At 38.5% G+C, this 27,892-nt stretch overlaps 1 protein-coding gene across 1 annotated transcript in view; it reads right to left on the bottom strand.

Moving 5' to 3' along the window:
• Nucleotides 1–26,337, bottom strand: part of LOC110461864 (transmembrane protein FAM155A-like) — a 110,501-nt gene extending 84,164 nt beyond the window's left edge. Inside the window, exon 1 of the mRNA XM_021515586.1 lies at nt 24,667–26,337. Within this exon, the coding sequence (XP_021371261.1) occupies nt 24,667–25,203 (537 nt within the window). The 5' untranslated portion in view covers nt 25,204–26,337. The remainder of the gene's footprint in view (nt 1–24,666) is intronic.
• Nucleotides 26,338–27,892: the final 1,555 nt, after the last annotated feature.

Here is a 27,892-nt window from a genome sequence, read left to right as displayed (position 1 = left end):
ATTCCCTCATATCAGATGTACTAGATATAGTGGTGTTTCGTTTGATTTATTTAGCCGTATGTTAACACAAGGTGGAATTTCCTTGTAAAAATTGGAATGCGTTCTTGTTTTAATCCACACGATCCTTACAAAATACACATCTACATATAATGCTTTACACACCTTTGGCACCGACGACCTACAGCACACCGTGAGGGCAGTACCAAGACAAGCAACGCATGTATGTACAGTTCCGGGGTATGTGTGAGTTAACAGGGAAAGTCTGTAGTCAAAGCAGAATAAAAATCAGGAATGACTGGCCAATACACAGCGAGAGGCTTCCGGGATATACCACAAAGATAATAAATACTTCACAGAAATCAGAATTATTTATGATGACCGTAGGTAGGAATACGTTAAGTCTGATTTCACCTCTGATACGAAAGCTTTATAAATAGGAAAACTTTAAACGTCACTTCCGGTACAAATATTGTATATATAAGAACATTTCAAGTCTAACGTCATCTCTGATACGGAAGCTTTATATTCAGCAATTTATAGGAAAACTTTAAACGTCACTTCCGGTAAAAATATTGTAAATAGGAAAACTTTAAACGTCACTTCCGGTACAAATATTGTAAATCGGAAAACTTTAAACGTCACTTCCGGTACAAATATTGTAAATAGGAAAACTTTAAAAGTCACATCCGGTACAAATATTGCATATACAAGAACACTTAAAGACAAAACTTTATTAAATATGATGTTATTACAGAAACACATTTAATTCAATATTTAAACCTAACTGTGACATGAATATACTTTTCACACTAGCAAACTTACAACATATAACACTGTACTTCGTTAACGGTACAAAAGTGTTATACAGTTTCAAGAAAGACGTTAACTCCGTCATATCTTTCGTTAAAAACTCATTTGTACCAATTAACAAATTTAATAAATAAAAAAAAATAAAAAAAGCACGTGTAACCAGATAAAATACTGATTGTTTTATTCACTTAACCAGCTTGCGTTTGTGTAGGATCATAGGATGTTATTTCACTCTGTTTCGTCAAAATATGAATCAATTCCCATTAACAAAATGTAATGTATGACAAACGTTCCGGATTATGGAATGCTTTCTCCTCAAAACCCATTAAGTGTGGCGCCGAGATTATCATACTAAAGCAAGAATTGTCAAAATCGGACAGGTTAAATTTTTATTATAAAACGTCTCATTCGATCAGAGATGTTTCTTGGATATCTGAACGACAGAATGCATAAAAAATACTTGATAAAGGCAAAGACATGGATTGTATATCTTCTTGACATACTATTTGTGATTTTTTACTCAGCGGTTCTCATAAAGTTTATCTTCTTGACATACTATTCGTTATTTTTCATTAAGCGGTTCTCATAAAGTTTTTTTTTTATATAAATAATTATCAGCGCGAATACAAACATGTATCAATACGTAGGCTAACAAGTAAGAATGCATCTGCCCGAAGACATATCCGCATTATGACAAACAATTGCATATATACACCGGTATATAAACATTTATCTGCACGAATACAAACAAGTATGCATATGTAACATTATTAAATCAACAACGAATTCACAATTATCTGTGAAATTCTAACAACACACCTTGCATCAATGTACTACCAATCCAATACAATATTAGGTTATTGCAAGATGATTTGAGTATTAAAACCGATGTAAAATGCATCAACAATAATTCAAGGTTGTTGATTTAAAGCAAAAACTGTAACAATACAAGCATGGCCTGTTAAATATGTAATGAAGCGATGGGAAACTTCACTGAGGCGTGATACTACCATCAAAAGCCTCCGAGTTCAGTCATTCGCAAGGAAAGGTATCATAATGCATATGAGCTTCAAAATTTTAAAAAGAGCAACATAGTACATTTTAAATTGCAGGGTTCAGTATGAAGCCCAAACAGTAAACAGGGGGTAATTTTTCGATAAAATATATTTTTAAGATAATTATCAATAAAATAATTTGATCATGAAAGTATGTCACGTCGCAGGGCTCCGGGTTATTTGGATTCCTTCAAAACACGCAACTGGTTTGGGACATCTGTATGTAGTATAGTTGTATTACACACATACACACATGTGATACAAATATTCCATTACATGTGTGACACACATACACACACTATTCCTATTCATGCCGGAATCAATCGCCCTCCCTGCAGACTCTCCGGTTCACTGTACTCCAAGTCATATGAAGTTAAAACCTCAATATCGAAAGATTCGATTCTCAGAAATTACACACGACGTCAAGTCGTTTAAAATCAATCTGGTCAGGCATTGTTCGTATAAAGCATTGTCAGCTTTCTACAGACAATTGAAACAGATAATCGCGTATGAATGCTCTTGTTTGGCGAGAGGCACTTTAAGATGCGGAATGAAGTACTGAGATACGCGGCAAGAATAGCATGCTTCTCTTATTGTTATTGTGAAGATATGAACCCTTGATGTGTTTGGGCTCGACGCTGCCTAGAATAATGAGACACAGGGCATGGCAGCAATATCCCATCAGAAACGTTAGTTTTTACGTTTATTTACGCTTGGTTTCTTATACATGTATATAAAGGCCGAAATTACTACAGCCCGTAAAGGCAATATAAATGTATAGATTTCTTTCCAAGAGACTACCTGATAAAAGAAATAATCAAGATGGCAGAAAATTCCGACAGTGTTCTGATTGTCCAATCGTAGTGGCTCCGACTCCGTCAGGTCCCTGACAAGCTCCCCGGCGACAGAGACTACCGTGAGCATTATGAGAACAACCTCCGCCTCCTGTATGATGCGGACTTTGGACAGCGACGCTTGTTTCCCCACTCATTGCCTTTGTGTGATGTATAGAATTGTCGACAAGTTCGACCCAACAGAAAGGAAGCGCTATACACAAATTTATATTGATCAATACGGTCAGAAGACGAGAGATGACGTAGAGTGACGCGTCCTTAGGCTCGCCGTCTGTAGGAGTCCCTTCCGTTCTCGGGTCTCTCATGCGTATCTTCCAGACTAAAAGAGCTAGTCTCTCGTGGTCTATCTCACTATCACTAAGTTTAAGAGATGGGTAACAAACAGTCTACCGTAGTCTAGCTCACAGTCTGAAGTCCTTTCAGTCTCTCACACGAATCCCTCAGCCTGAAGGAGTGAGTTTCTCACAGTCTCACACGAATCCCTTAGTTTAAAGGAGTGTGTTTCTCACGGTCTCTCACACGAATCCCTCAGCTCGAAGGAGTGAGTTTCTCATGATCTCTCACACGAATCCATCAGCTTGAAGGAGTGTAACCCTCACGCTCTCTCACACTAATCCCTCAGCCTTAATGAGCACGTTTTCCATGGTCTCTCACACGAATCCATCAGCTTGAAGGAGTAGAAACCTCAAGGTCTTTCCTACGAATCCTCAACTTGAAGCAGTGAGTTTATCATGGTCTCTCCAGGAATCCCTCAGCTCGAAGGTATGGGTTTCTCATGGTCTCTCACACGAATCCCTCAGGTCGACGGAGTGAGTTTTTCATGGTCTCTCATACGAATCCCTCAGCTTGAATAAGTGAGTTGCTCATGGTCTCTCACACGAATCCCTCATCTCGAAGGAGTGAGTTTCTCATGGTCTCTCATACGAGTCCCTCAGCTTGAAGGAGTGAGTTTCTAATGGTTTCTCACACGAATCCCTCAGCTCGAAGGAGTGAGTTTCTCGTGGTCTCTCACAGGAATCCCTCAGGTCGACGGAGTGAGTTTTTCATGGTCTCTCATACGAATCCCTCAGTTTGAAGGAGTGAAACCCTCACGCTCTTTCACACGAATCTCGCAGCCTTAATGAGCAAGTTTTCCATGGTCTCTTATACGAATCCCACAGCTTTAAAAGTAAAATCATCAAGGTCTCTCACACGAATCTTTCAGCTTGAAGGATTGGGTTTCTCATTGTCTCTCACACGAATCCTTCAGCTTGAAGGAGTGAGTTTCTCATTGTTTCTCGCACAAATGTCTCAGTCTGAAGGAGTTGGTCTATCCCGTACTTTTGCAGCTTGAAGGATTGAGTTTCTCATTGTCTCTCACACGAATCCTTCAGCTTGAAGGAGTGAGTTTCTCATTGTTTCTCGCACAAATGTCTCAGTCTGAAGGAGTTGGTCTATCCCGTACTTTTGCATTTAAAAGGGCGTGTCCCTCAAGGTCTGTATCGCGTATCTTATTCTGACAGAGTTTGTCTCCATCTTAAATATCGGCCAATCTGAGGAGTGGAAGTTTCGCGTTTATTGTATATTGTTATTTTCCAAAGCTTTCAGAACTGGTTTAATGGTTTGGCATTGAAACGGGTTATTGTAGAGAAGTGTAGAGTAGCGGGTCCCTGTATAAACGGGTTATTGTAGAGAATAGTAGAGTAGCGGGTCCCTGTATTATCGGGTTATTGTAGAGAAGTGTAGAGTAGCGGGTCCCTGTATAAACGGGTTATTGTAGAGAAGTGTAGAGTAGCGGGTCCCTGTATAAACCAACAGCACGTATAAACCTTACAACTATATAGACATCGTGAAAAGATTCATGCAGCACAACCAAGTAGGTGTAACATATGTACATACGCTTCACTGGTCATGTGTATGTACCGTACTAGTCATCGTAACGTCACATATAAATGCTATTTGGTTGTGCTAAACAAATCTTTTCACAATCCATACTTTCAAACCTGAATATAATGTTTAGAAAGAACTATATAGCTAGTTTTAACGGTAATAAAATACAGCTATAGAGGATCAGACAAATGGCAGCAAATACTTTAGAGAAAGCGTGCTTACGTTACACGTCGTTTATTAGTATTTCCTGCTAATCCCTATACAGACGGTCAATTTACATGTAGATAGGTTAGCGGACAATGACTATCTGGGCTATATGATGGCATCACACAGGCAAACTTCATATTCATGGTTATTTAGCGATTAATGAATTGTTTGTCAAGTATCAATACTCCGAGCTGGGGACACGATCCTCATAGACCTGTAATTTATAACATCAATTATGAGCCAAATTGCCAGCGGTGGGATGTCAAGCTATGGAGGGTAATAAACGGTCATTAAGGTGCGTTCGTACAAACAGCTAACAGAGATAGCCGATACTGTTGCTGGTCAAACGCCGTAGTGGACTGATCAGCTGCGATAGTCAACCAAATATAATTACAAGGACAACAGCTGGTCATTTGGATTAGTTTCAATGAATAGTACTTACACGTGCATCGTATTGTCTATATCCGGCATAATCAATTATATGCGGACTTTACTGGATATAAATTACACGGGGACGGACTACACTAGATATAAATTACACGGGGACGGACTTGACTGGATATAAATTACACGGGGACGGACTTCACTAGATATAAATTGCACGGGGACGGAGGTCACAAGATATAAATTGCACGTGGACGGACTTCACTAGATATAAATTAAACGGGGACGGAGGTCACAAGATATAAATCGCTCGGGGACGGACTTCACTAGATATAAATTACACGGGGACGGAGGTCACTAGATATAAATTCCACGGGGACGGACTTCACAAGATATAAATTGCACGGGGACGGACTTCACTAGATATAAATTACACGGGGACGGACTTCACTAGATACAAATAACATGGGGACGGACTTCACTAGATATAAATAACACAGGGACGGACTTCACTAGATATAAATTCCACGGGGACGGACTTCACTAGATATAAATTGCACGGGGACGGACTTCACTAGATATAAATAACACAGGGACGGACTTAACTAGACATAAATTCCACGGGGACGGACTTCACTAGATATAAATTGCACGGGGACGGACTTCACTAGATATAAATAACACAGGGACGGACTTTACTAGATATAAATTCCACAGGGACGGACTTCACTAGATATAAATTACACGGGGACGGACTTCACTAGATATAAATTGCACGGGGACGGACTTCACTAGATATAAATTGCACGGGGACGGACTTCACTAGATATAAATCACACGGGGACGGAGGTCACAAGATATAAATTGCACGGGGACGGACTTCACTGGATATAAATAACACGGGGACGGACTACACTAGATAAAAAATACACGGGGACGGACTTGACTGGATATAAATTACACGGGGACGGACTTCACTAGATATAAATTCCACGGGGACGGACTTCACTAGATATAAATTACACGGGGACGGAGGTCACAAGATATAAATTCCACGGGGACGGACTTCACTAGATATAAATAACACGGGGACAGACTTCACTAGATAAATATTACACGGGGACGGACTTCACTAGATATGAATTACACGTGGACGGACTTCACTGGATATAAATAACACGGGGACGGACTACACTAGATAAAAAATACACGGGGACGGACTTCATTAGATATAAATTCCACGGGGACGGACGTCACTAAATATAAATTACACGGGGACGGAGGTCACAAGATATAAATTCTACGGGGACGGACTTCACTAGATATAAATAACACGGGGACGGACTTCACTAGATAAATATTACACGGGGACGGACTTCACTAGATATAAATTACACGGGGACGGAGGTCACAAGATATAAATTGCACGGGGACGGACTTCACTATATATAAATTACACGGGGACTGGCTTCACTGGATATAAATACACGGGGACGGACTTTACTAGATATAAATTACACGGGGACGGACTTCACTAGATATAAATTCCATGGGGACGGATTTCACTAGATATAAATTACACGGGGACTGACATTACTAGATATAAATTAGCACGGGGACTGACATTACTAGATATAAATTCCACGGGGACGGACTTCACTAGATATAAATTACACGGTGACGGATTCCACCAGATATAAATTACACGGGGACGGACTTCACTAGATATAAATTACACGGTGACGGATTCCACCAGATATAAATAACATGGAGACGGACTTCACTGGATATAAATTACAAGGGGAATGGCTTCACTGGATATAAATTACACGGGGACGGAGGTCACTAGATAAAAAATGCACGGGGACGGACTTCATTAGATATATAAATAACATGGAGACGGACTTCACTGGATATAAATTACACGGGGACGGATTTCACTTTAAAAGATATCAACTACAGGTGGAGAAACCTTACTAAATGTTAATTCGCGTGGCGGCCTTCGCTGGATACAAATAACACACATAGACGATAATTTCCACTCGTCGAACTTAACATATTCGCGGATCAAGACTCAAAAACAATTAGTTTCAGACGTCTTTAATGATGATAAGATGTAAGAAATATATTGAATAAGTCCAGATACTTGCGTCCATATTACCTTGAATTTCAATTGAAAAGGAAGCATTTCATGTACTTCATGATAGTTGTATTTTCTTAATTACAATTTTCTTTTATAACAAAAACATCGAGAAATTGTATCTTCAGTTTTAAGTATTTCGAACTGATTTTCACACCAGATAGTAAAATGCCCATTTAAAACCTAGTATTTTCACACCGGAGAGTGAAAGTGATATTTCTCATAGCAGATAGTGAAATGCTATTAAATAAGACCACGTGACTATTGAACACGTGTGTTAACTCCAGCCCCACGTGACCTATTCGGGATTTACATGACGCTGTGTCCGCACGGCTGGGAGGCCTGACCAGAGATGTATACATATGATACCGTGTATACTTAGGATGGGCATGTGTGTCGATGTAAAGGCGAACAGCTGCTATCTAACGGAGTATCTAGCCTTCCTACTTAATTAACCGTCCACGTTTCCGCCGTAGGATATCGATAGCCGTCTGCAACATAGACCAAACTAAATATATAGAGTTTCAAACAAATTCCTTCGTTACGCGCTAGCGGTACACGTGCACTTGTTGTCAAACGTAAGACTCCAGCCCGTGCGTGTTACGTGACATTCAAATCTTTAAATGTTCATTTTTTGGGGCCTTTCAATTTGTTGGCAACCCACCACAATAAATAAATATTATATACACGCATCTTGTCATGGACGGCGGCGGCGCTGGTGGTGGTTTTTGATTTTTTTTTCACTTAATTTCTGAAGTATTTTCGAATGATTTTAGTTATAGCCTTTCCTTGCATAACTCTCAAGTGGCTCAGATAATTTAAAAAAATCAGAGAAGCTCTGGAATTATATCAATAACCCAACGACATATTTCTCTTTTGCAGAATGCGATATATAAATATCACTGATGGAATCTTAAATGAAAGTAAACATACCTCAATTAAACCGCGTTAAAATGTCCCTGGTTTATTTACAGTACATACACGGTAAATCTAACTGTATGTAATCCATTCGTTTAGTCAGTAAACCCACAGTATATAATAAAACCTCGATATAATGTCCCTGGTTTATATACAGTAAACCTCGATATAATGTCCCTGGTTTATATACAGTAAACCTCGATATAATGTCCCTCGTTTATATACAGTAAAACTTCGATATAATGTCCCTCGTTTATATACAGTAAAACCTCCTTATATTGCCACTCTGTTCATTTGCGACATTTTTTGGCGCTTACATTCGCAATGTCCGCTATTTCCTTCACCTTAACAGTTCCTTAATATGTTTCCCTCGATGTATCACCAGCCCTCTTTATAACGCCAACGTTTTGCTGGACATACGGTGGCATTATAACGAGATGAAATTGTATGTCTTCCATTCGGCTCTCGCATTTGTTTTCTGTGTGCAGATTTCCTCGCATTGTAGACAACTGTATTTCAAGGAAGGAAGTGTATTTCTCGTTTTACACTGCAGTATTTGTCTGGTTTAATATTGGACTGACTCTGACGATGGCTACACACTTCTGTATAATTTGATACACATATCCACACGTGAATGGCGAAATTTTTGACATGATATTTGTATAAACATACATCCAAACTCTTACAAATATTTACTTTCTACGTCTGTTATCTCGGAAGTGTCTATACAGATGCTGCCAAATATATCATTATATAGGGCAGGTGAGAAACGTTCGGTATCACAAACAAATTCTACAGTATATCGGGGACATCTGTTGCAGGAACACACAATAGAGTAATTACCGTCTGCGAGATAACGTGCATATACATACNACCAATTTTTTTTTTTTTTTTTTTTTTTTTTTATGTTTGAAAACATGTATCCAACACTCCAAACAGAGTTACACATTTAGATAAATACACCTCATTTACTTAACAACAATTATGATACACGTTTTAACTGTTATTTATCGCTCTTGCTGGCCCAGATTGGAGCGCGTAGAGGATAAAAGGTGAGTGTTTTATCCACTCCGCCATACGAGCAACCCTAAAATACCTATTTAAGAGACAATACAAACCCCACAGAGGCGAGGGAAGAGACTGAAAGACAGACAGACAGAAAGAGAGAGAATGTTGAAATTCGCTAGGTATGAATTTCAGCATTCTAATCAATTAATCATATAACTGACACATTAAAGTAGTTAAAATGTATTTTTGGTTGTGATGCCATTTTTATTTCTATTTTTAATGAGACGCTTGACAGTCCGCTTCAAATAACAGAGTGAATACCTAAGAATCAATCGACAAGGTGACTACGATTTTTGAAATACGGTTCCTCAATAGATTCTGTCTTTCCATCGGTCATACACATAATAGTCATTAGATAAGATTTTGAGTGGTCGATTTTGAGAAATACGAAAAACAAATATACTGTATTGTTGAAAGTAGCGACAGTAAATTCCTATCAAATTTTGTTATTAAGGTGTTGTCTCCTTAACAGACGCAGGTGATAAAAGACGAGAGCTTCCGTCAGAAAATAAGCACTTCAGTTTCAGCCACTTCATTTCATTTGTAGGGTACTATATCTCCTTACCTATGAATTTCTATCTGTAGAGATATAGGCCTAAAATGTATTCGCTATAAAATGTCATTCACTCCCTATAAATATGAATTACAAATGTCATTGTGTCAGAGAAATTTTGTGAAGATTGATATCACAATATCACAAAATAGACATTACAACAGATAATTACATCTCCGTGCTGAACTCTGTGACATAAATAAAATATATATTAAATTTTACTACAAAATAGACGCCTACGAATTTAAATGCAGATAAAACGCGCGTTTCCCAAGCTAAGACAGTATAGCTAATCTCTGTCAACTGTTACAAATGTAATACGCAGGGCTGATGGAGTAATTTGATAAAGTATTCAGGCTGAATGACAGGAACCTAGACAGACGTATATGGAAATGATCTAATTTAGTAGATAGTTGACACTTTAAACATTCGTCACTGACTCCGTGTAGGTACAGCGGATAATACAGTTTTACACTACATTACACTTAGTGTGTTTTTCCCATTGATAAAATGTCATAGAAATTACAATATAAATATTTCATTTACATATATTTCATTAAATATTCTTACCACGTAAGCCCTATTAGGCCCAGGCTCCCCACGCGGTCCTACTGGATTTTTTTGCAGATATGACCATAGTCATTGTGTATTATCTAACTAAATTCCAATCAAAATGGAAAAACAAAATGTGTTATCGGATATTATAACTGATATTTTATTCATATAAAAATATTGATGTTTTGATTTCAATTTAGAGAAAAATATGAATATATATTTCGAAATGCATTCACAGGATGAAAAACAAACTCGTTAAAGAAGACACAATCGAGATCATTTACAAAGAGCTCATGCCCGCACACAGGGACCTGATAATTAGTCACAGCTATATTAGGACCTAAACAAAGGTATTCATAGTAAATTTACATGTTTTAGGAGGTTAAGATCGACTTACACCCCCTATGCTTATGTTTACGAGAATACATAAGCATTGGGGTGACATTTTTACCGAAAGTCAATCTAAACCCCTAACACATGTAAAATTACCCTGAACACCTGAGTTTAGGTCAAAATATACATGTTGTTGTAACAATTTATTATGTCCCTGTGGTACAGCACATACACCAGAAGTAGTTTTTAATGAAACTAACTACTGTAGAATCATTTATTTTCGTGGGGTTAAATTTCGTTGTTTTCATATATTAGCCTATTTCAAAGACATTAAAATTCGCTGATTTCTGATTTCCCCCTATCTATAATCAAACCAAATTTATGTTTTCGTGGGGATTTTTTTCGTGGATTCTTGTTATCTGCGAAATAAACGAAATTTAATGTCCCACGAACATTTATGATTTTACAGTATTTGGCAAATAGATATCATTCATTCATATTCTAACGCTATGTATATTGTTAGCCCTTTTTTTGTAATCGTGAAACCTATAAATTGGTCACAGCTGCCTATCGATGTACAGTCCTGACATACGCCGTCTATCTATGATACAATCCAGTGTGTTTATAATATGAGCAGGTATGGTGTGAAACTACAAAACAGCTGTGCATACTTCTTACTACATGTACGCATTTCACTCGTTAACACTACATTCTTTCTTTTCGAAAATTCCGGGAAAAACCCCCACAAGAATATCCGATTACAGATACATGTATTAGTGTCTAAACATCATATCCGGTCTGCTCTTTCGGTGAGCGTGAATACCTCCGCATTTTGTTATGTCTTTCATCTTTATTTGCGGGGACCAGTCTGGGTGTTTTTCTGGCCACATTAGGAAAATAAAGAAAAAGTCAAAGTTGTCGAGCAACTTGTTTTCGTTCAAATTCGTGTAATATTGATTATATACACTACTGTGATGAAATTACGAACTGAGCTACTGTACCTATGTAAACCTATTTGGGGGTTTTAATAGTATATTTATTCGGGTACCTGAGCGCTTGATCGGTGAACGAATATATTGTTGTACTTTTATGACAATATCTATGGTGTCAATCTTAAAAGCTACTCGAGAAAACAAACTAAGTGAAAGGGGGTTACGAAAATCAAATAGATATTTATTTACAGACAGTATATAGAAATGACGGATGAGTGCTGCGTGCATCCTCGGGGTATTTTGTTCAATGTGTCCGCACAGCTAGGCTACAGAGGCAACAGATGGCCGAGATAGGACCGTACAGATATCATCAGCGGTGCATCAATAGATAGGGCCGGGCCGTACAGTTATATCAACCTTACGTCACGCCAATATTAACTGTCGGTCTCCATGTTTAACAGATGTCAGTCAACCATTTGTAATGTCTCAGTCAGGAATCGAACCCGGAATATCTTGCTTGCTAGTCAGACGCTACACCGCGCCCACGATTACGCTAAAGATTAAGCCAAGTCGGTCGACATCTACTGGTATTTTACCCCCAGGGTGCCATGCTCCCCTTCCAGAGAGGACACCAGCCCCGAGTGGGTTTTACATGGGTTACCACAATGACTGTGAAAGCGGCAAGACTAAGACCTTTTGTCAATTTTCCCAAATCCCTCATAAATGCAAATGAAACAGAAATCATTGTTAAATCAGGAACTCTTGCATATAGTTTGATGCCTTACCAATTGAGCTAATGACAATTTCACTTTAATCGAGCCGGTATGTAGTATTTTACCAAGATGGTAACTTAAACGGTCATTTTAACGATTGTTATGATTTCTATTTTTATTTTTTTATTTTTTTAAAAGAAAGCGAAAAGTGTTTTCTTTAAATTGGAAGAAACGTATCCAAGCGAAATTAGTAGAATATACACTTTTTTCCGTGCATATCGTTAAAACTCTGGATATTGGAAACATTTTCCAATGTCCTTCATTGAAGTTCCTTATATTAATCATGCACAAGTACAGACCCGACTCAGTGTTGTTATCGTTTTGAAAATTAATGAAGCGGGGAAAATATTTATTTTTCGAATTCTACAAAAGTTTCGATATTCTTTGAAAACACCGCCGTATCCAACTCAATTACTTTTGTTTTTAAAGATAACTAAGTGATACTTGTGAAGGTCTGTCATCCTGGATGGCTTGAATACTTTACAATCCTCCAACACCTGCACCGCCATTACCTATACTTCCATTCTTCAGCCTCTGCAGGCCTGACGGGCCGCCAAAACACAGACGGCAATAAGGGTGTGCTGTTCTACCGATATCTCCTTTGAACTAACACTTAAATACAAACGAGGACCAGCTTAACTCATTCACCCCTAATGGGCTATTCCATCCTTTGAAATTTCAGGGAATTTGAAGAGTTCAGAAGTGTCTTCAGGGGTGAATGAGTTTATGCGCTGTGGATTGTTTCGCTTGCCATCAGGAACTAGCAGGATGATAAAAATACTAGCTGCATCAAAGATCAAAACATTGTAAAACACAAGGTAGTTTAGGTTTTATTGAGCCAAATTTCCCCCGTTTAAGACCCGCCCTCAACTCTCTATAGCGGCAAGAACAAACTCGAAATGAAAACCCCAAAGTATATTTCTAACCAAGTTTGAATTAAATCCATCCGTCATTTTCTATGAAGAAGCAAAACTTGTGGAAAAAGATTAGCCACAAGAGATGACAGACAGCGTCGGACGAAAAGCGATCACATTGGCAGGTTGAGGGGTTAGACATTATGCAGGTAGTTTAGTTTAGTCCAACTACATTGTACAATAGCGGTAAATACTGTATGTCGGGTAAAACCTGTCTGCCTTGGTGTAGTAGTATTACCACGTAGTATTTCCACGTCATCGATTCATATTAGATACAATAACTCTTAAAATTTCTAGAAGTTGATTGTGCCTTTGTCATGTTAATAATAACAGAAGCCCGGTTACTTGGTCGTGTTAATGAGAGTCCCATGGGATAGGTAATCGGTATGGCCATTCCAGTATACCTGGGATAACACAGTGACACCCGAGAAGAACTCATGTCGTTCGGTATCTCCGAGCTGGACCCCAGGGACCACTTCTACGTGTATACAGAAAATGTATCGATTTTAGTGTCCATTCATTTATAGCATTGATACCACGGTACCAGCTGATTTCTTTCTCTTGTCCGACTATAAATATGTATGTCGACACTGATATCGATATGATGGTTTACTAATGAAACTGGTGGCTTTATTCACCCTGGGCCTCTTGTGTTATCTGTACAGATTGAAATGTCACGCGCGGTTTATAACTGGGTTAATACTCATCGCACTAATCAGGACACCATGTAGGTAAAACCTCGATATAATGTCCTCGTTTTCATTTACATTAAAAACTCGACTTTATTTTCTACGTTCATAGTGAAATTAACACTTCGATATAACGCCCTCGTTTTTATTTACATTAAAACCTTGACTTTATTTTCTACGTTCACAGTGAAATTAACACTTCGATATAACGCCCTCGATTTTATTGACATTAAAACCTTGACTTTATTTTCTACGTTCACAGTGAAATTAACACTTCGATATAACGCCCTCGTTTTTATTTACATTAAAACCTCGACTTTGTTTTCTACGTTCACAGTGATATTAACACTTCGATATAATCCCCTCGTTTTTATTTACATTAAAACCTTGAATTTATTTTCTACGTTCACAGTGATATTAACACTTCGATTTAACGCCCTCGTTTTTATTTACATTAAAACTTTGACTTTATTTTCCTCGTTCATAGTGAAATTAACACTTCGATATAACGCCCTCGTTTTTATTTACATTAAAACCTTGACTTTATCTTCTACGTTCACAGTGATATTAACACTTCGATATAACGCCCTCGTTTTTATTTACATCAAAACCTTGACTTTATTTTCCTCGTTCACAGTGATATTAACACTTTGATGTAACGCTCTCGTTTTTATTTACATTAAAACCTCGACATAGTATCCTCGTTTATATTTATATCAAAACCTCGATATTTTGTTCATCGTTTACATTTATATTAAAACCTAAATAGTGTCCTTTCTTTATATGTAGTAAAACCCATCCTCGATATCCAGGGGTTACGCTCACTTTCGCTCTCTCTCTCGATATACTGCCATTGCTTGTATATAAATCTTCCTCCTTCCTCTTTATTTCCTGAATAAATATCTCACTCGATATATCATCCAACTCTTCCTTAACGCCATAGCTATAGCCACATGGTGACGATACAACGGGGTTATAGCTATAGCCACATGGTGACGATACTACGGGATTATAGCTATAGCCACATGGTGACGATACAACGGGGTTATAGCTATAGACACATGGTGACGATACAACGGGGTTACTAACTTACGTTATAATAAACACTTAACGTTTTAACTGTGGTAATAAATATATACATGACCTCTAAAAACTAATGATATGACCCCCGACATTTCGTGAAAATACTGACATAATAATTTGTGAACCGCTTTAAGACGACCTACGAACTAGATTGTGATATAGATATAAGTATACAAGAACCTGAACTAATTATTATTATATTACATTATTCCTGCAATGTACGTGATCTATATTCATTTCAAAACGTTACATACAATGTAATGAATGGGAACATATACATTGTTTACATTTTAAATACGTAATATATAATGTGTGATTTATTACATTTTTTATAACGTGCAATCAGTTACTTGTTACATTGTAAGTACACAAAGTGCAATTAATAACGTGTTACATTGTATTACAAATGCACGTGACATATATGATTCTACGAAATTTATAAAACCGATATCTTTCACTATGACATATTTCGAAAGTGATGTTTGTCACAGTCTAACGATATCACTGTTGATATTGACCAATCAGAATAGTCTTTTCTCTTCACTGCATTTAAAGTTGCTGTTTCTGTTCAAATGAAGAAGAAGCAACGGTAGAATAAATTGTTGTGTTTGAATATCATTATATGATGGTATATATTTTACAACAAAATTGATAAAATATTTTAAATCAATTTTTAGCAGGCAAAAACATGAAAAAGGTATAATAGCGTGGAATCGACCGTTGAAAATGGCGTGTAGCCTTGCCAACGCATGACGTCATCAGAATACGTCGTCAAAGACTCTCGATTCACCCACTTTTTGATGTACAAACATTTCGTCATTGTGTTTTTTCCCCCTAAATATAACAAATGGAATAGTGAATGTGTTACACCGTAGGTACATGATATGGTACAGAGGAGACAGTGAGACACACTCACCTGAAGTAAGAACTAAGTGGACAATTATTTACACCGGTGACGTAACAGTAATCGCCTTAATCGTAAACAGTTTTTTCGTTTTAAGGATGTCTGTGTTTCTTTAGAATGCTCCTAACTACAAAAATAGACCGATCTTCAGAACGCGTAATTAAGACCAACTTCACCCATTTCGTTTCTATAACGGATTCATGTATAGTCTCGTTCAACCAGACGCTTGATCACTTGTTTGGCGTAGCTTGCGCAGACAAGTGTCTGGTTGAACGAGACTAATTCATGTACAAATTGTTCAGTCATCAAAGTCGTGCGAGCATTTTGAAAGCTCCAATAACACAGCAATCACACTAAATAGAGAAGCCTGACTAATCCGACCCCGAGTAAAGCGTCAACCTGTCATATTCGGTACCACAGCTGTAATCCCATTCCTTACAAAACGTCTAAATAACATCTATGTATTTTGAAACTCTGTCTAATCCAACAAATTCATATAACGTCCCACAGGGTGTCAGGTTAGACATGTTTCGCTCTAGATCTTGCATAATGTCAGGTTAGACAGGTTACACTCTATATCTCACATAATGTCAGGCTAGACAGGTTTCACTGTAGATCAAAGGACATTTCGGGGTACACTTTTCACTCTAGATCCAACAGAGTGTCAGATTAGGCAGTTTCTCTATATTCCACAGGGTGTCAGATTGTGCAGGTTTTACTATGGAACCAACAGAGTCTCAGATTAGACATTTGTCATTATTTTAAGATCACGGCACACAATACATTTTGACTTTCATTAATATTCTTTGACAATATCAGCATTGTCTTCACAGCAATATATTTATAAATATAAGTTAGCTGGGATTTTCATGAAACATTTTGTTTCTCTCGAAAACCTCCATTCTGAACTTTCACCTAGCACTGAAGGGATTCCTATACTTTGCACGAGTATATCTTCGTCGATAACAGGAAGGTGAAGGTCGGTCAGTGTTGTTGAAACACACGAAAGGAATGTCTAACAAAACAGGATCTCTATCATTTGGAGTTCCTGCTACGCCGAGACAGTGAACATAACACCGGCCCTCTACAACGGCTGATGTGTGTTATCTTTACAGTACGTTCTGAATCTGCTAATCGTATTTCACATTTTCATGTAAATAAAATCATATACTTCCGTTTGTATCCCTTGTTTAGAGGATAAACAGATTACCCCACCCTATTCCCCCTTTTTGTCGATTCAATAAAAATGTTTTAGTTCTGGAATCTTATGAACATTTACTGCAATAACTCGTCATGATGTAGGAACAAATAAAACAGATCACGAAATATCTCGCCGGGCATATCACACTGGTATAGCTACACTTCACTCAGAACTCTTCTCGTGTGGAGGTGGAATCTATTTATGCACGAGCTGTCAATAGTTTCCGGTACGCAATACAAAATTAGCAAATGCTTTACGCATGTACTCGTTTAATTGGGGGAGAAACAACGTATGGATATAGCAAATAATTTTCCACTACATCAGCACACGAGGGTTTTCGATTAAACAGCACGTGCCTGGGATAGCAAAACAAGTTACAGATGATTGCTCGGCGATTGTGACGTCACTAGATTTGTACAAACATCTTCCGGTTCCAACAAATAGTGGATAAGCTTTAATGTTTTGTTCTCGCACTTGCTAGCTTTCCAGATAGATATAAATAGTAAGTAATTGCAGAGGTAAACACCGTGTCAACATTTATTGTTTTTCTGATATGGACGACTATCGATCTGGTGACAAACGAACTTCTTCTTTTCTTGTTCATGCAAAGAACTGTATTGTAGCTTCTAATAGGCCGTACAGTCTGCTCACCAACGAATTTAGGACGCTTTCATGTGAATGTCAAAGGACCAACACACTCCAATGCATCTCCGCTCACGATAGCGCTTGTCATGTGTAGGTGGTTGGGTAGTATGGGGTCGCTAAATGATTTCCTTCCTTTTCCCCTTGAAAAACGGCATACTACTTCAGAAGTTAAAACGTGCTCTGCACGGCTTCAGGTGGCCTGTGCGCGTATACCATAGTATGTGTGTGTGTGTACACCGCAGACGCGATGTTTGCACTTGTCTAAAGCCCAGTAGCAATAGAAGTAACAAATCTCTTCGCCCAGATGCTCGAAGCGGAGTTCATATGCCCTTATAGCAAGTAACGTTAAACTTATACGTGCCGTCATGGTTTCTATGTTCAGCCAGTCAATAAACAATACGTACGGACAGTACTAGACTGGCCACCGTCTCTAGAATATTAAATAATTAAGAAAATAATTTAACTCTAATAAATGTGATCACTTGGATGTCTGATTCTAGATTCTAAGTTCTAAACTAGGGGGAGATAAGCTAGTAGTAAGATGCATTCGAGAAATTCTTCATAAAAACGTAGGGGCTGGTGGCCAGTCTAGGACCGTACATACAGCCTTTAATATGAACCGTCAACAAATTGTTTACTAAATTCTGATATTGTGAACGATCTTGAACAACATGACATGGAAAATATAAAATACTCCAGAGAATAACACACACGAAGTAAATATTATCTTGCTATAGAAGATGAAGAGCATGTTTTCAAGTTTACTTTTGATTAAATATTTTGCTTGATGAAAGACCATACAATATAAAGTAAATACTTTGTCTTTCAATGATATGCAACTTACATGTGTAAATCTCTTTCGTGCCCAGGAGCGAGTAGAGAGGGTTCGGTTTAAGTTAAAATACAGACTGAACTGTACTAAATTCTAAAATATGGTCACTGTGACTCAGAAACTCAACTTGACACACTGTCTCAGATACACATGGACACTGTGACTCAGAAACTCAACTTGACACTCTGTATCAGATACATAACACTGATCTTCAGAAACATGGACACTCTGACCCAGATACTTAACTTGAAACTCTGTCTCAGATACACAACACTGATCTTTAGAAAACGTGGACACTGTTACTCAGATACTCAACTTAAAACTCCGTCTCAGATACACAACACCGATTCTCAGAAAACATGGACACTCTGACTCAGATACTCAACTTAAAATTCTGACCCAGATACACACACTGATCCTCAGAAAACATGGACACTCTGACCCAGATACTAAACTTGAAACTCTGACCCAGATACACACACTGATCCTCAGAAAACATGGACACTGTGACTCAGATACTCAACTTGAAACTCTGACCCAAATACACAACACAGATCCTCAGAAAACATGGACACTCTGACCCAGATACTCAACTTGAAACTCTGTCTCAAAAAAACATGGACATTGTGACTCAGATGCTCAACTTGAAACTCTGTCTCAGATACATAACACAGATCTTCAGAAAACATGGACACTCTGACCCAGATACTCAACTTGAAACTTTGACCCAGATACTCAACATGAAACTATGACCCAGATACTTAACTTGAAACTCTGACTCAGATACACAACTTGAAACTCTGTCTCAGATACACAACACAGATCCTCAGAAAACATGGACACTCTGACCCAGATACTCAACTTGAAACTCTGACCCAGATACACAAAACTGATCCTCAGAAAACATGGACACTGTGACTCAGACACACAACACTGATCTGCAGAAAACATGGACACTGTGACTCAGATACTCAACTTGATACTCTGTCTCAGACACACAACACACATCTTTAGAAAACATGTACACTGTGACTCAGATACTCAACTTGACACTCTGTCTCAGATACACATGGACATTGTGACTCAGATACTCAATTTGACACTCTGTCTCAGATACACAACACCTATCTTTAGAAAACATGTACACTGTGACTCAGATACTCAACTTGACACTCTGTCTCAGATACACATGGACATTGTGACTCAGATACTCAACTTGACACTCTGTCTCAGATACACAACACCTATCTTTAGAAAACATGTACACTGTGACTCAGATACTCAACTTGACACTCTGTCTCAGATACACATGGACATTGTGACTCAGATACTCAACTTGAAACTCTGTCTCAGATACACAACACAGATCTTCAGAAAACATGGACACTGTGACTCAGATACTCAACTTGACACTCTGTCTCAGATACACATGGACATTGTGACTCAGATACTCAACTTGATACTCTGTCTCAGATACACAACACAGATCCTCAGAAAACATGGACACTGTGACTCAGATACTCAACTTGACACTCTGTCTCAGATACACATGGACATTGTGACTCAGATACTCAACTTGATACTCTGTCTCAGATACACAACACAGATCTTCAGAAAACATGTACACTGTGACTCAGATACTCAACTTGACACTCTGTCTCAGATACACATGGACATTGTGACTCAGATACTCAACTTGATACTCTGTCTCAGATACACAACACAGATCTTCAAAAAACATGGACACTGTGACTAAGATACTCAACTTGACACTCTGTCTCAGATACACATTGACATTTTGACTCAGATACTCAACTTGATATTCTGTCTCAGATACACAACACAGATCCTCAGAAAACATGGACACTGGACTCAGATACTCAACTTGACACACTGTCTCAGATACACATGGACACTCTGACCCAGATACTCAACTTTAAACTCTGACCCAGATACTTAACTTAAAACTCTGACTCAGATACACAACTTGAAACTCTGTCTCAGATACACAACACAGATCCTCAGAAAACATTGACACTCTGACCCAGATACTCAACTTGAAACTCTGACCCAGATACACAAAACTGATCCTCAGAAAACATGGACACTGTGACTCAGATACACAACTTGAAACACTGACCCAGATACACAAACCTGATCATCAGAAAACATGGACACTGTGACTCAGATACTCAACTTGAAACTCTGACCCAGATACACAACACAGATCCTCAAAAAACATGGACACTGTGACTCAGATACTCAACTTGACACTCTGTCTCAGATACACATGGACATTGTGACTCAGATACTCAACTTGATACGCTGTCTCAGAAAACATGTACACTCTGACTCAGATACTCAACTTGACACTCTGTCTCAGATACACATTGACATTGTGACTCAGATACTCAACTTGATATTCTGTCTCAGATACACAACACAGATCCTCAGAAAACATGGACACTGGACTCAGATACTCAACTTGACACTCTGTCTCAGATACAAAACACAGATCCACAGAAAACATGGACACTGTGACTCAGATACTCAATTTGAAACTCTGACCCAGATACACAACACAGATCCTCAGAAAACATGGACATTGTGACTCAGATACACAACTTGACACTCTGTCTCAGATACAAAACACAGATCCACAGAAAACATGGACACTGGACTCAGATACTCAACTTGATACTCTGTCTCAGATACACAACACAGATCCTCAAAAAACATGGACACTGTGACTCAGATACTCAACTTGACATTCTGTCTCAGATACACATGGACATTGTGACTCAGATACTCAAATTGATACTCTGTCTCAGATACACAACACTGATTCTCAGAAAACATGGACATTGTGACTCTGATACTCAACTTGACACTCTGTCTCAGACACACAACAAATTGGCCTTTTAACTCAGAATCTCAGCTTTATTAGAACTGTGACTCAGACATTCAACTAAACTGTACCTCCTCACATTTTTAAAAAGAAAAAATAACAAAATATAACAATAAAAAAAAACATTACCATGTCTTTACATAGCTAGTTTGGTTCAGTAAGCGGGTAATGTCCTGTAGCTACGTTTGATGTATTTAGTGTAACCCCCTAGCGCGTGCGACATGTACATTTGATGTAGACGTATATAACGATGAAAGACAGACATAACTGTATCTTAACATGAAGGACAGACAGACAGACGTAACGAGGACAAAGAGACATTACAAGAAGGACAGACAGACATATCGATGACAGACAGACATTTCAAGGATTGACAGACATAACTACACACAGACAGATATAACGAGTAGAGACAGGCATCACAAGAACAGACAGAAATTCCAAGGACGGACAGACGTAATGAGAACAGACAGACATAACAAGGACAGACAGAAATTCCAAGGACCGACAGACGTAACAAACAGACATAATAAGGACACAAAGAGATATCGAGGATACACAGACGTAACGGGAACAGAAAGACATAACAAGGACAGACAGATATTACAAGGACAGACAGACATAACAAGGACACACAGACGTAACGAGAACAGACAAACATAACAAGGACAGACAGATATTACAAGGACAGACAGATATTACAAGGACAGACAGACATAACAAGGACACACAGACGTAACGAGACCAGACAGACATCACAAGGACAGACAGACATTACAAGGACATATATGCATTACGTAGAGAGACAGACTTTCTCAGTACAACATCTTCTGGGTAAGCTAAACTTTAAATACATTATGTAAAATAGTGAATAGATGCAAGTTACATTTGTATGTATTGTTTTATTGTTGCAATAAAGACGAGTACTGGTTTTACCGGCCAAACATATTTATACCGGTCACTACAAAGGTCAATATCCGGTCAGTTCTGGTAGATACTTACAGAGATGGTCATTGTGTACATGAACTGTTCACTTGAAGCAAACTATTGACCAGTGTCCAATTCTTAAGTAAGGTCTACTCAGCTATATCGATTTGATAAAATTGAAGACACGAGGGGACAAATTTGAATCAATCATAATTTTCATCCTGAAGGAATTCCTAAGTTCAAGTTCACCCAAGTATGTCCTGTCAACACGTTCTTACAAGTGTGTCATATCAGCACGTTCATACCAGTGTGTCATATCAGCACGTTCATACAAGTGTGTCCTGTCAGCACGTTCATACAATTGTGTTCTGTCAACACGTTCATACAAGTGTTTCATATCAGCACGTTCATACAAGTGTGCCCTGTCCCCACGTTCATACAAGTGTGCCCTGTCCACACGTTCATACAAGTGTGTCCTATCAACACGTTCATACAAGTGTGTCCTATCAGCACGTTCATACAAGTGTGTCCTATCAGCACGTTCATACAAGTGTGTCATATCATCACGTTCATACAAGTGTGTCATACCATCACGTTCATACAAGTGTGTCCTATCAGCACGTTCATACAATGTGTCCTGTCAACAAGTTCATACAAGTATGTCATATCAGCATGTTCATACAAGTGTGTCATATCAGCACGTTCGTACAAATGTGTATTATCAGCACGTTCATACAAATATATCCTGTCAACTCGTTCATACAAATATATCATATCAGGACGTTCATACAAGTGTGTCATATCCGCACGTTCGTACAAGTGTGTCCTGTCAGCACGTTCATACAGCTGTGTCATGTCAACACGTTCATGCAGGTCTGTCCTTTCAACACGTTCATACAATGTGTCCTGTCAACAAGTTCATACAAGTATGTCATATCAGCATGTTCATACAAATGTTATTATCAGCACGTTCGTACAAATATATCCTGTCAACTCGTTCATACAAATATGTCATATCAGGACGTTCATACAAGTGTGTCATATCCGCACGTTCATACAAGTGTGTCCTGTCAACACGTTCGTACAAGTGTGTCCTGTTAACATGTTCATACAAGTGTCCTGCTAACGCGTTCATTCAAGTGTGTCCTGTCAACACATTTATACAAGTGTGTCCTGTTAACACGTTCATATAAGTGTGCCCTGTCAACACGTTCATACAAGTGTGTCCTATCAGCACGTTCATACAATGTGTCCTGTCAGCACGTTCATACAAGTGTGTCCTGTTAACACGTTCATACAAGTGTGTCCTGTCAGCACGTTCATACAGCTGTGTCATGTCAACACGTTCATACAGGTCTGTCCTTTCAACACGTTCATACAAGTGTGTCCTGTTAACGCGTTCATTCAAGTGTGTCCTGTCAACACATTTATACAAGTGTGTCCTGTTAACACGTTCATACAATGTGTCCTGTCAGCACGTTTGTACAAATGTGTCCTGTTAACACGTTCATACAAGTGTGTCCTGTCAGCACGTTCATACAAGTGTGTCCTGTCAGCACGTTCATACAGATGTGTCATGTCAACACGTTCATACAAGTGTGTCCTGTACACACGTTCATACAAGTGTGTCCTGTAAATACGTGCATACACATGTGTCCTGTAAACACGTTCATGTAAGTGTTCCCTGTCATACAAGTTTTTTTCTGTTAACAGTTCATACTAGTGTGCCCTGTCCACACGTTCATAGACAGTATATAACTTACATGTAAGTAAATGAAATATTTAGTTTAAATAAGTTTTTATGGGGTTTATTGACATTTTGTTAACACAAGTGTGGATTAAATTGAAGACAATAGCCGATCTGCTGACGCTGGTCACTCTTACATCTAGTAGGTGGTCGTCTGTCATACGCACGCGCTCGTACCTGGCCACTGTACATGTGGTCGAAATAAGGGCATATGTGTACGCTTGAGTTAAATATAACACAATACCATAACGCTGAGCGCTGTATGTATTTATGTTGCAAACAATACGCGCCTTGATAAAATTTATAATAAAACTAAATCTTAAACTAAACAAATATATTATTAAATTTTAAATATAATGTCTTACCTCACAATGCTCACAGGTCCATTTCACGGAATACTTCGTCTGGTAGCAGTCGTACTTAAACATTATCTGCTTAAATTCCTCGTACATTTTTGCAATCTCCAGATCCAAAAATATAATTTTCTGAAGATAATTTAAACAGCCTGTATCCTCGATTTCATGGGATATATCCTTGTTTGGAATCACCTTGTACACGGGATAATCGAAACAAAACTTCAAATGGTATTTCCCTAATTCCTGTCTCCGTAGTGTTTTACTAATATTGCAAATATTTTCACTGAATTGAGAATTAAGGTAAAGGCACTGGGACCGATTAGAGTAGGGGGAACCGGTACTCCCCCCATCGTACCTGAACTCACACGAGCTAGCTGAGGGGTAGGTGGGCAATTTTGTTCCCGAGTGTAGAATACTTTTACAACCGTGAACAAAACCCATCAGCAGAAGAAAACAGGCTGTAACGATGCTTCGTAGATGACAGGCCTCTTTGTATGATGAACTCGGCTTTTCATATAGCGAGGCTGCCACATGACACAATGTCATAGTTCAGAACAAGATGAGAAAAATGGTTGAAAATTTAAGAAAAGCATTAAAAGGTGGACGCGGAACCTGGCGTAAATATTCATCCAGTTATCCAAATGGAAATCCTGGTGTGGGAATTATTTTATATTCCTTCCCAGAAAATAACTGGAATAACGACGAACACTTATTTTGGTAACAAACAAAACAACTTGTGGCTATGTCGAGGTCCGGTCCTCCGGATACGCCTTTGCTACTAAATTCCCTCGGTAACACGTATCCCCGTTTCTTCTTCGTTTCTTCACAAACTCTATACAAACTGGTGCTGGTCCAGACGAAGGATGGGAACTCAATGACTAGCGACATACCTACTTAAATTCAAACAGAGTTCACATCGAATCCGCCAGCTTTTATTTGGCTTATATTTATCTGTTGTAGCTTAGCCGGCACATCACACATGTTGAATATACAAAATAAGCACTGAAGCTATATGTCACCGCCATCTTTCCATTCCCCTCAATTACTCGCATCATTTGCGCATGCGTATGTGAAGCCACATGTTGATCCCTTAGTGCAAGCTTTCCGATTCAAACAATTCGTCAGATGGCATTTGAGCGGGCTGCATTATGCGTGAAAAACAGTTTTAAATAGACAGCTAAATGCAAACAGACTTTACATTTTATCAGTCCATTCCCATATCAACGAGACGAGTATTTTCCCATTGATTTTGCACAGCTCTGTATGTAGTGAACACGGCTGATGTTTCACCGATCTCAGTAGGGCTCCTAGTAGCCACGCCGCACTCACTTGCTTCGCAAGCCAACACTAAGTTTCAGTTGTTAGCGGGAGAGACAAAACGCAACAAGTGTTGATTTTCGAGAACCGTCGACTCGGACAAGGGCACCTTCGAGTTGCCTTGTTCCGTTGTCGGTTCGCTTAGATTCTCGATATGTATATATACCAGCAAATCAATACCGCAAAGTTGAAATGGAATGGAGTCACCCTGTTTACGACGATAATTTCAGCCATGGAAAAGGAACGGTGCAGGATAGTTGAGCTCGCTACGATTATTCACTATTGATTCAACTGGCAGTGTGACCACTACAAGTCGAGAAGTCCTCCAACAAACAGCGCGTCCCTCTACCTCACTAATACATACAGATCATACACATACATACTTAGCCAGAACTGATAAGAGCAGATCTCGCGCTCCCGATTTCCTAACATTCGCTACGTCAATAGATTCGACTGCTGGAGATTTTTGTTTGAACAATATCTACATACAAACACAGCTATATATTTGTATATATGCATATGATCTATTATATCTATTGTACAGAACGTGCGATTCTACAGTGTTCTCTCTGGTCAGGCTGTGGTCACTTGATCCCAGACCGGTGGTCAGCAGATGCTTACGTGCAAGCAGCGTTCACTGTATTTACGGAGCCGTGACAGCTAGCCGACAGTCAGTATCTCCTTCTGATCGCTAATCGGATTCATCACAGGCTGCCGTTGTCGGCAATGTTGAGGGAGAATGGGGATGACAACGATGAATGTGGTGATGAGAAACATAGAGAAAGAGGTTGTTCACTCGAACTGGTCACTTACACATGCAACGGAAGACCTGGCCGGCAGATGAACAGTTTATTGTCGAGAATTAATTGGAATGCATGCCGAGATTGTCGAGATGTGTGCGCACTGATTGGGGAACACACGTGTGTATTTACACACAGATTCAATCATTTCTTATCAATTATATTACGTCACACACTAATCTTTCACTATAGATATTCATATAAAACATATTTCATGCGTCATCGAAAATATTTCTCATTCACATTCCTGTGAAACCGACCTGCTACATTGTAAGTGTTTTTAACGAGGTGCAATGAAGTTTAGTGGTCCATGGCTCTATAAAATAAACATGCGTGCAAATACCTATGTGGCTGTTTAGCTATAAACAACTTATATACAGCTAAGATACAACAACTCATTGGGTAGCTATAGTAACCACATGCACGTGCGCCGTTCGCTTAATCATGTATGTACGGTTACAAGAAAGGAGTTATCAGAATTATACTTTTTTTAATATATTACTTTTTTGGATCAGCGTTTTATATCTCCTCTTACATTTTTACCGATTAAATATTCAATAAGGAAAATAACTTCAACAGGTTTTTTTCAAAATTAATATTTTTTTATATTACATGTATTTTACTAAAAAATAACGACTTGTTTATTTCGATTTGTTTGGTTTTCCTGTGCCGACTCCGCCTGAGTCGTAAATGAAATATGAATTGTAAAAATCTGTGGAATATTCATCGAGAAGCCGTAAAAAACGGAAAGATCGTTCCGATTATTTGTTCATGCATTAATGCATCATGCAACGTGACCACGTGGGTTTTCTCCGGGTACTTCGGTTTCCTCCCACACGCTAACATCCGGGCCAACAAGAGTGATTAATATAAGTTGAAATAACTTGTTTCATAATTGTTGTTAAATAAATAAAGTTTATATTATCATGCATTAATTTCAAGATTTTTCTTGTTTGTCCTCAGCCAAAAGTCACATGACTTTCTAGCCACGGACGGGTTTATTTATGAAGTTACAGGAAAAAATAGTATGAATATTGATAAAAATAAATTTGAAGGGTACATATGCTAACGATGTTCAAGAAGTTTTGAATCCCCAGTCAATCTTAGTGGAAAAATCG

This window comes from Mizuhopecten yessoensis, unplaced genomic scaffold (assembly GCF_002113885.1).
Source record: "Mizuhopecten yessoensis strain PY_sf001 unplaced genomic scaffold, ASM211388v2 scaffold10693, whole genome shotgun sequence".
In the NCBI taxonomy this organism is placed as follows: domain Eukaryota; kingdom Metazoa; phylum Mollusca; class Bivalvia; order Pectinida; family Pectinidae; genus Mizuhopecten; species Mizuhopecten yessoensis.
This window is presented reverse-complemented; position numbering and strand designations above follow the sequence as displayed.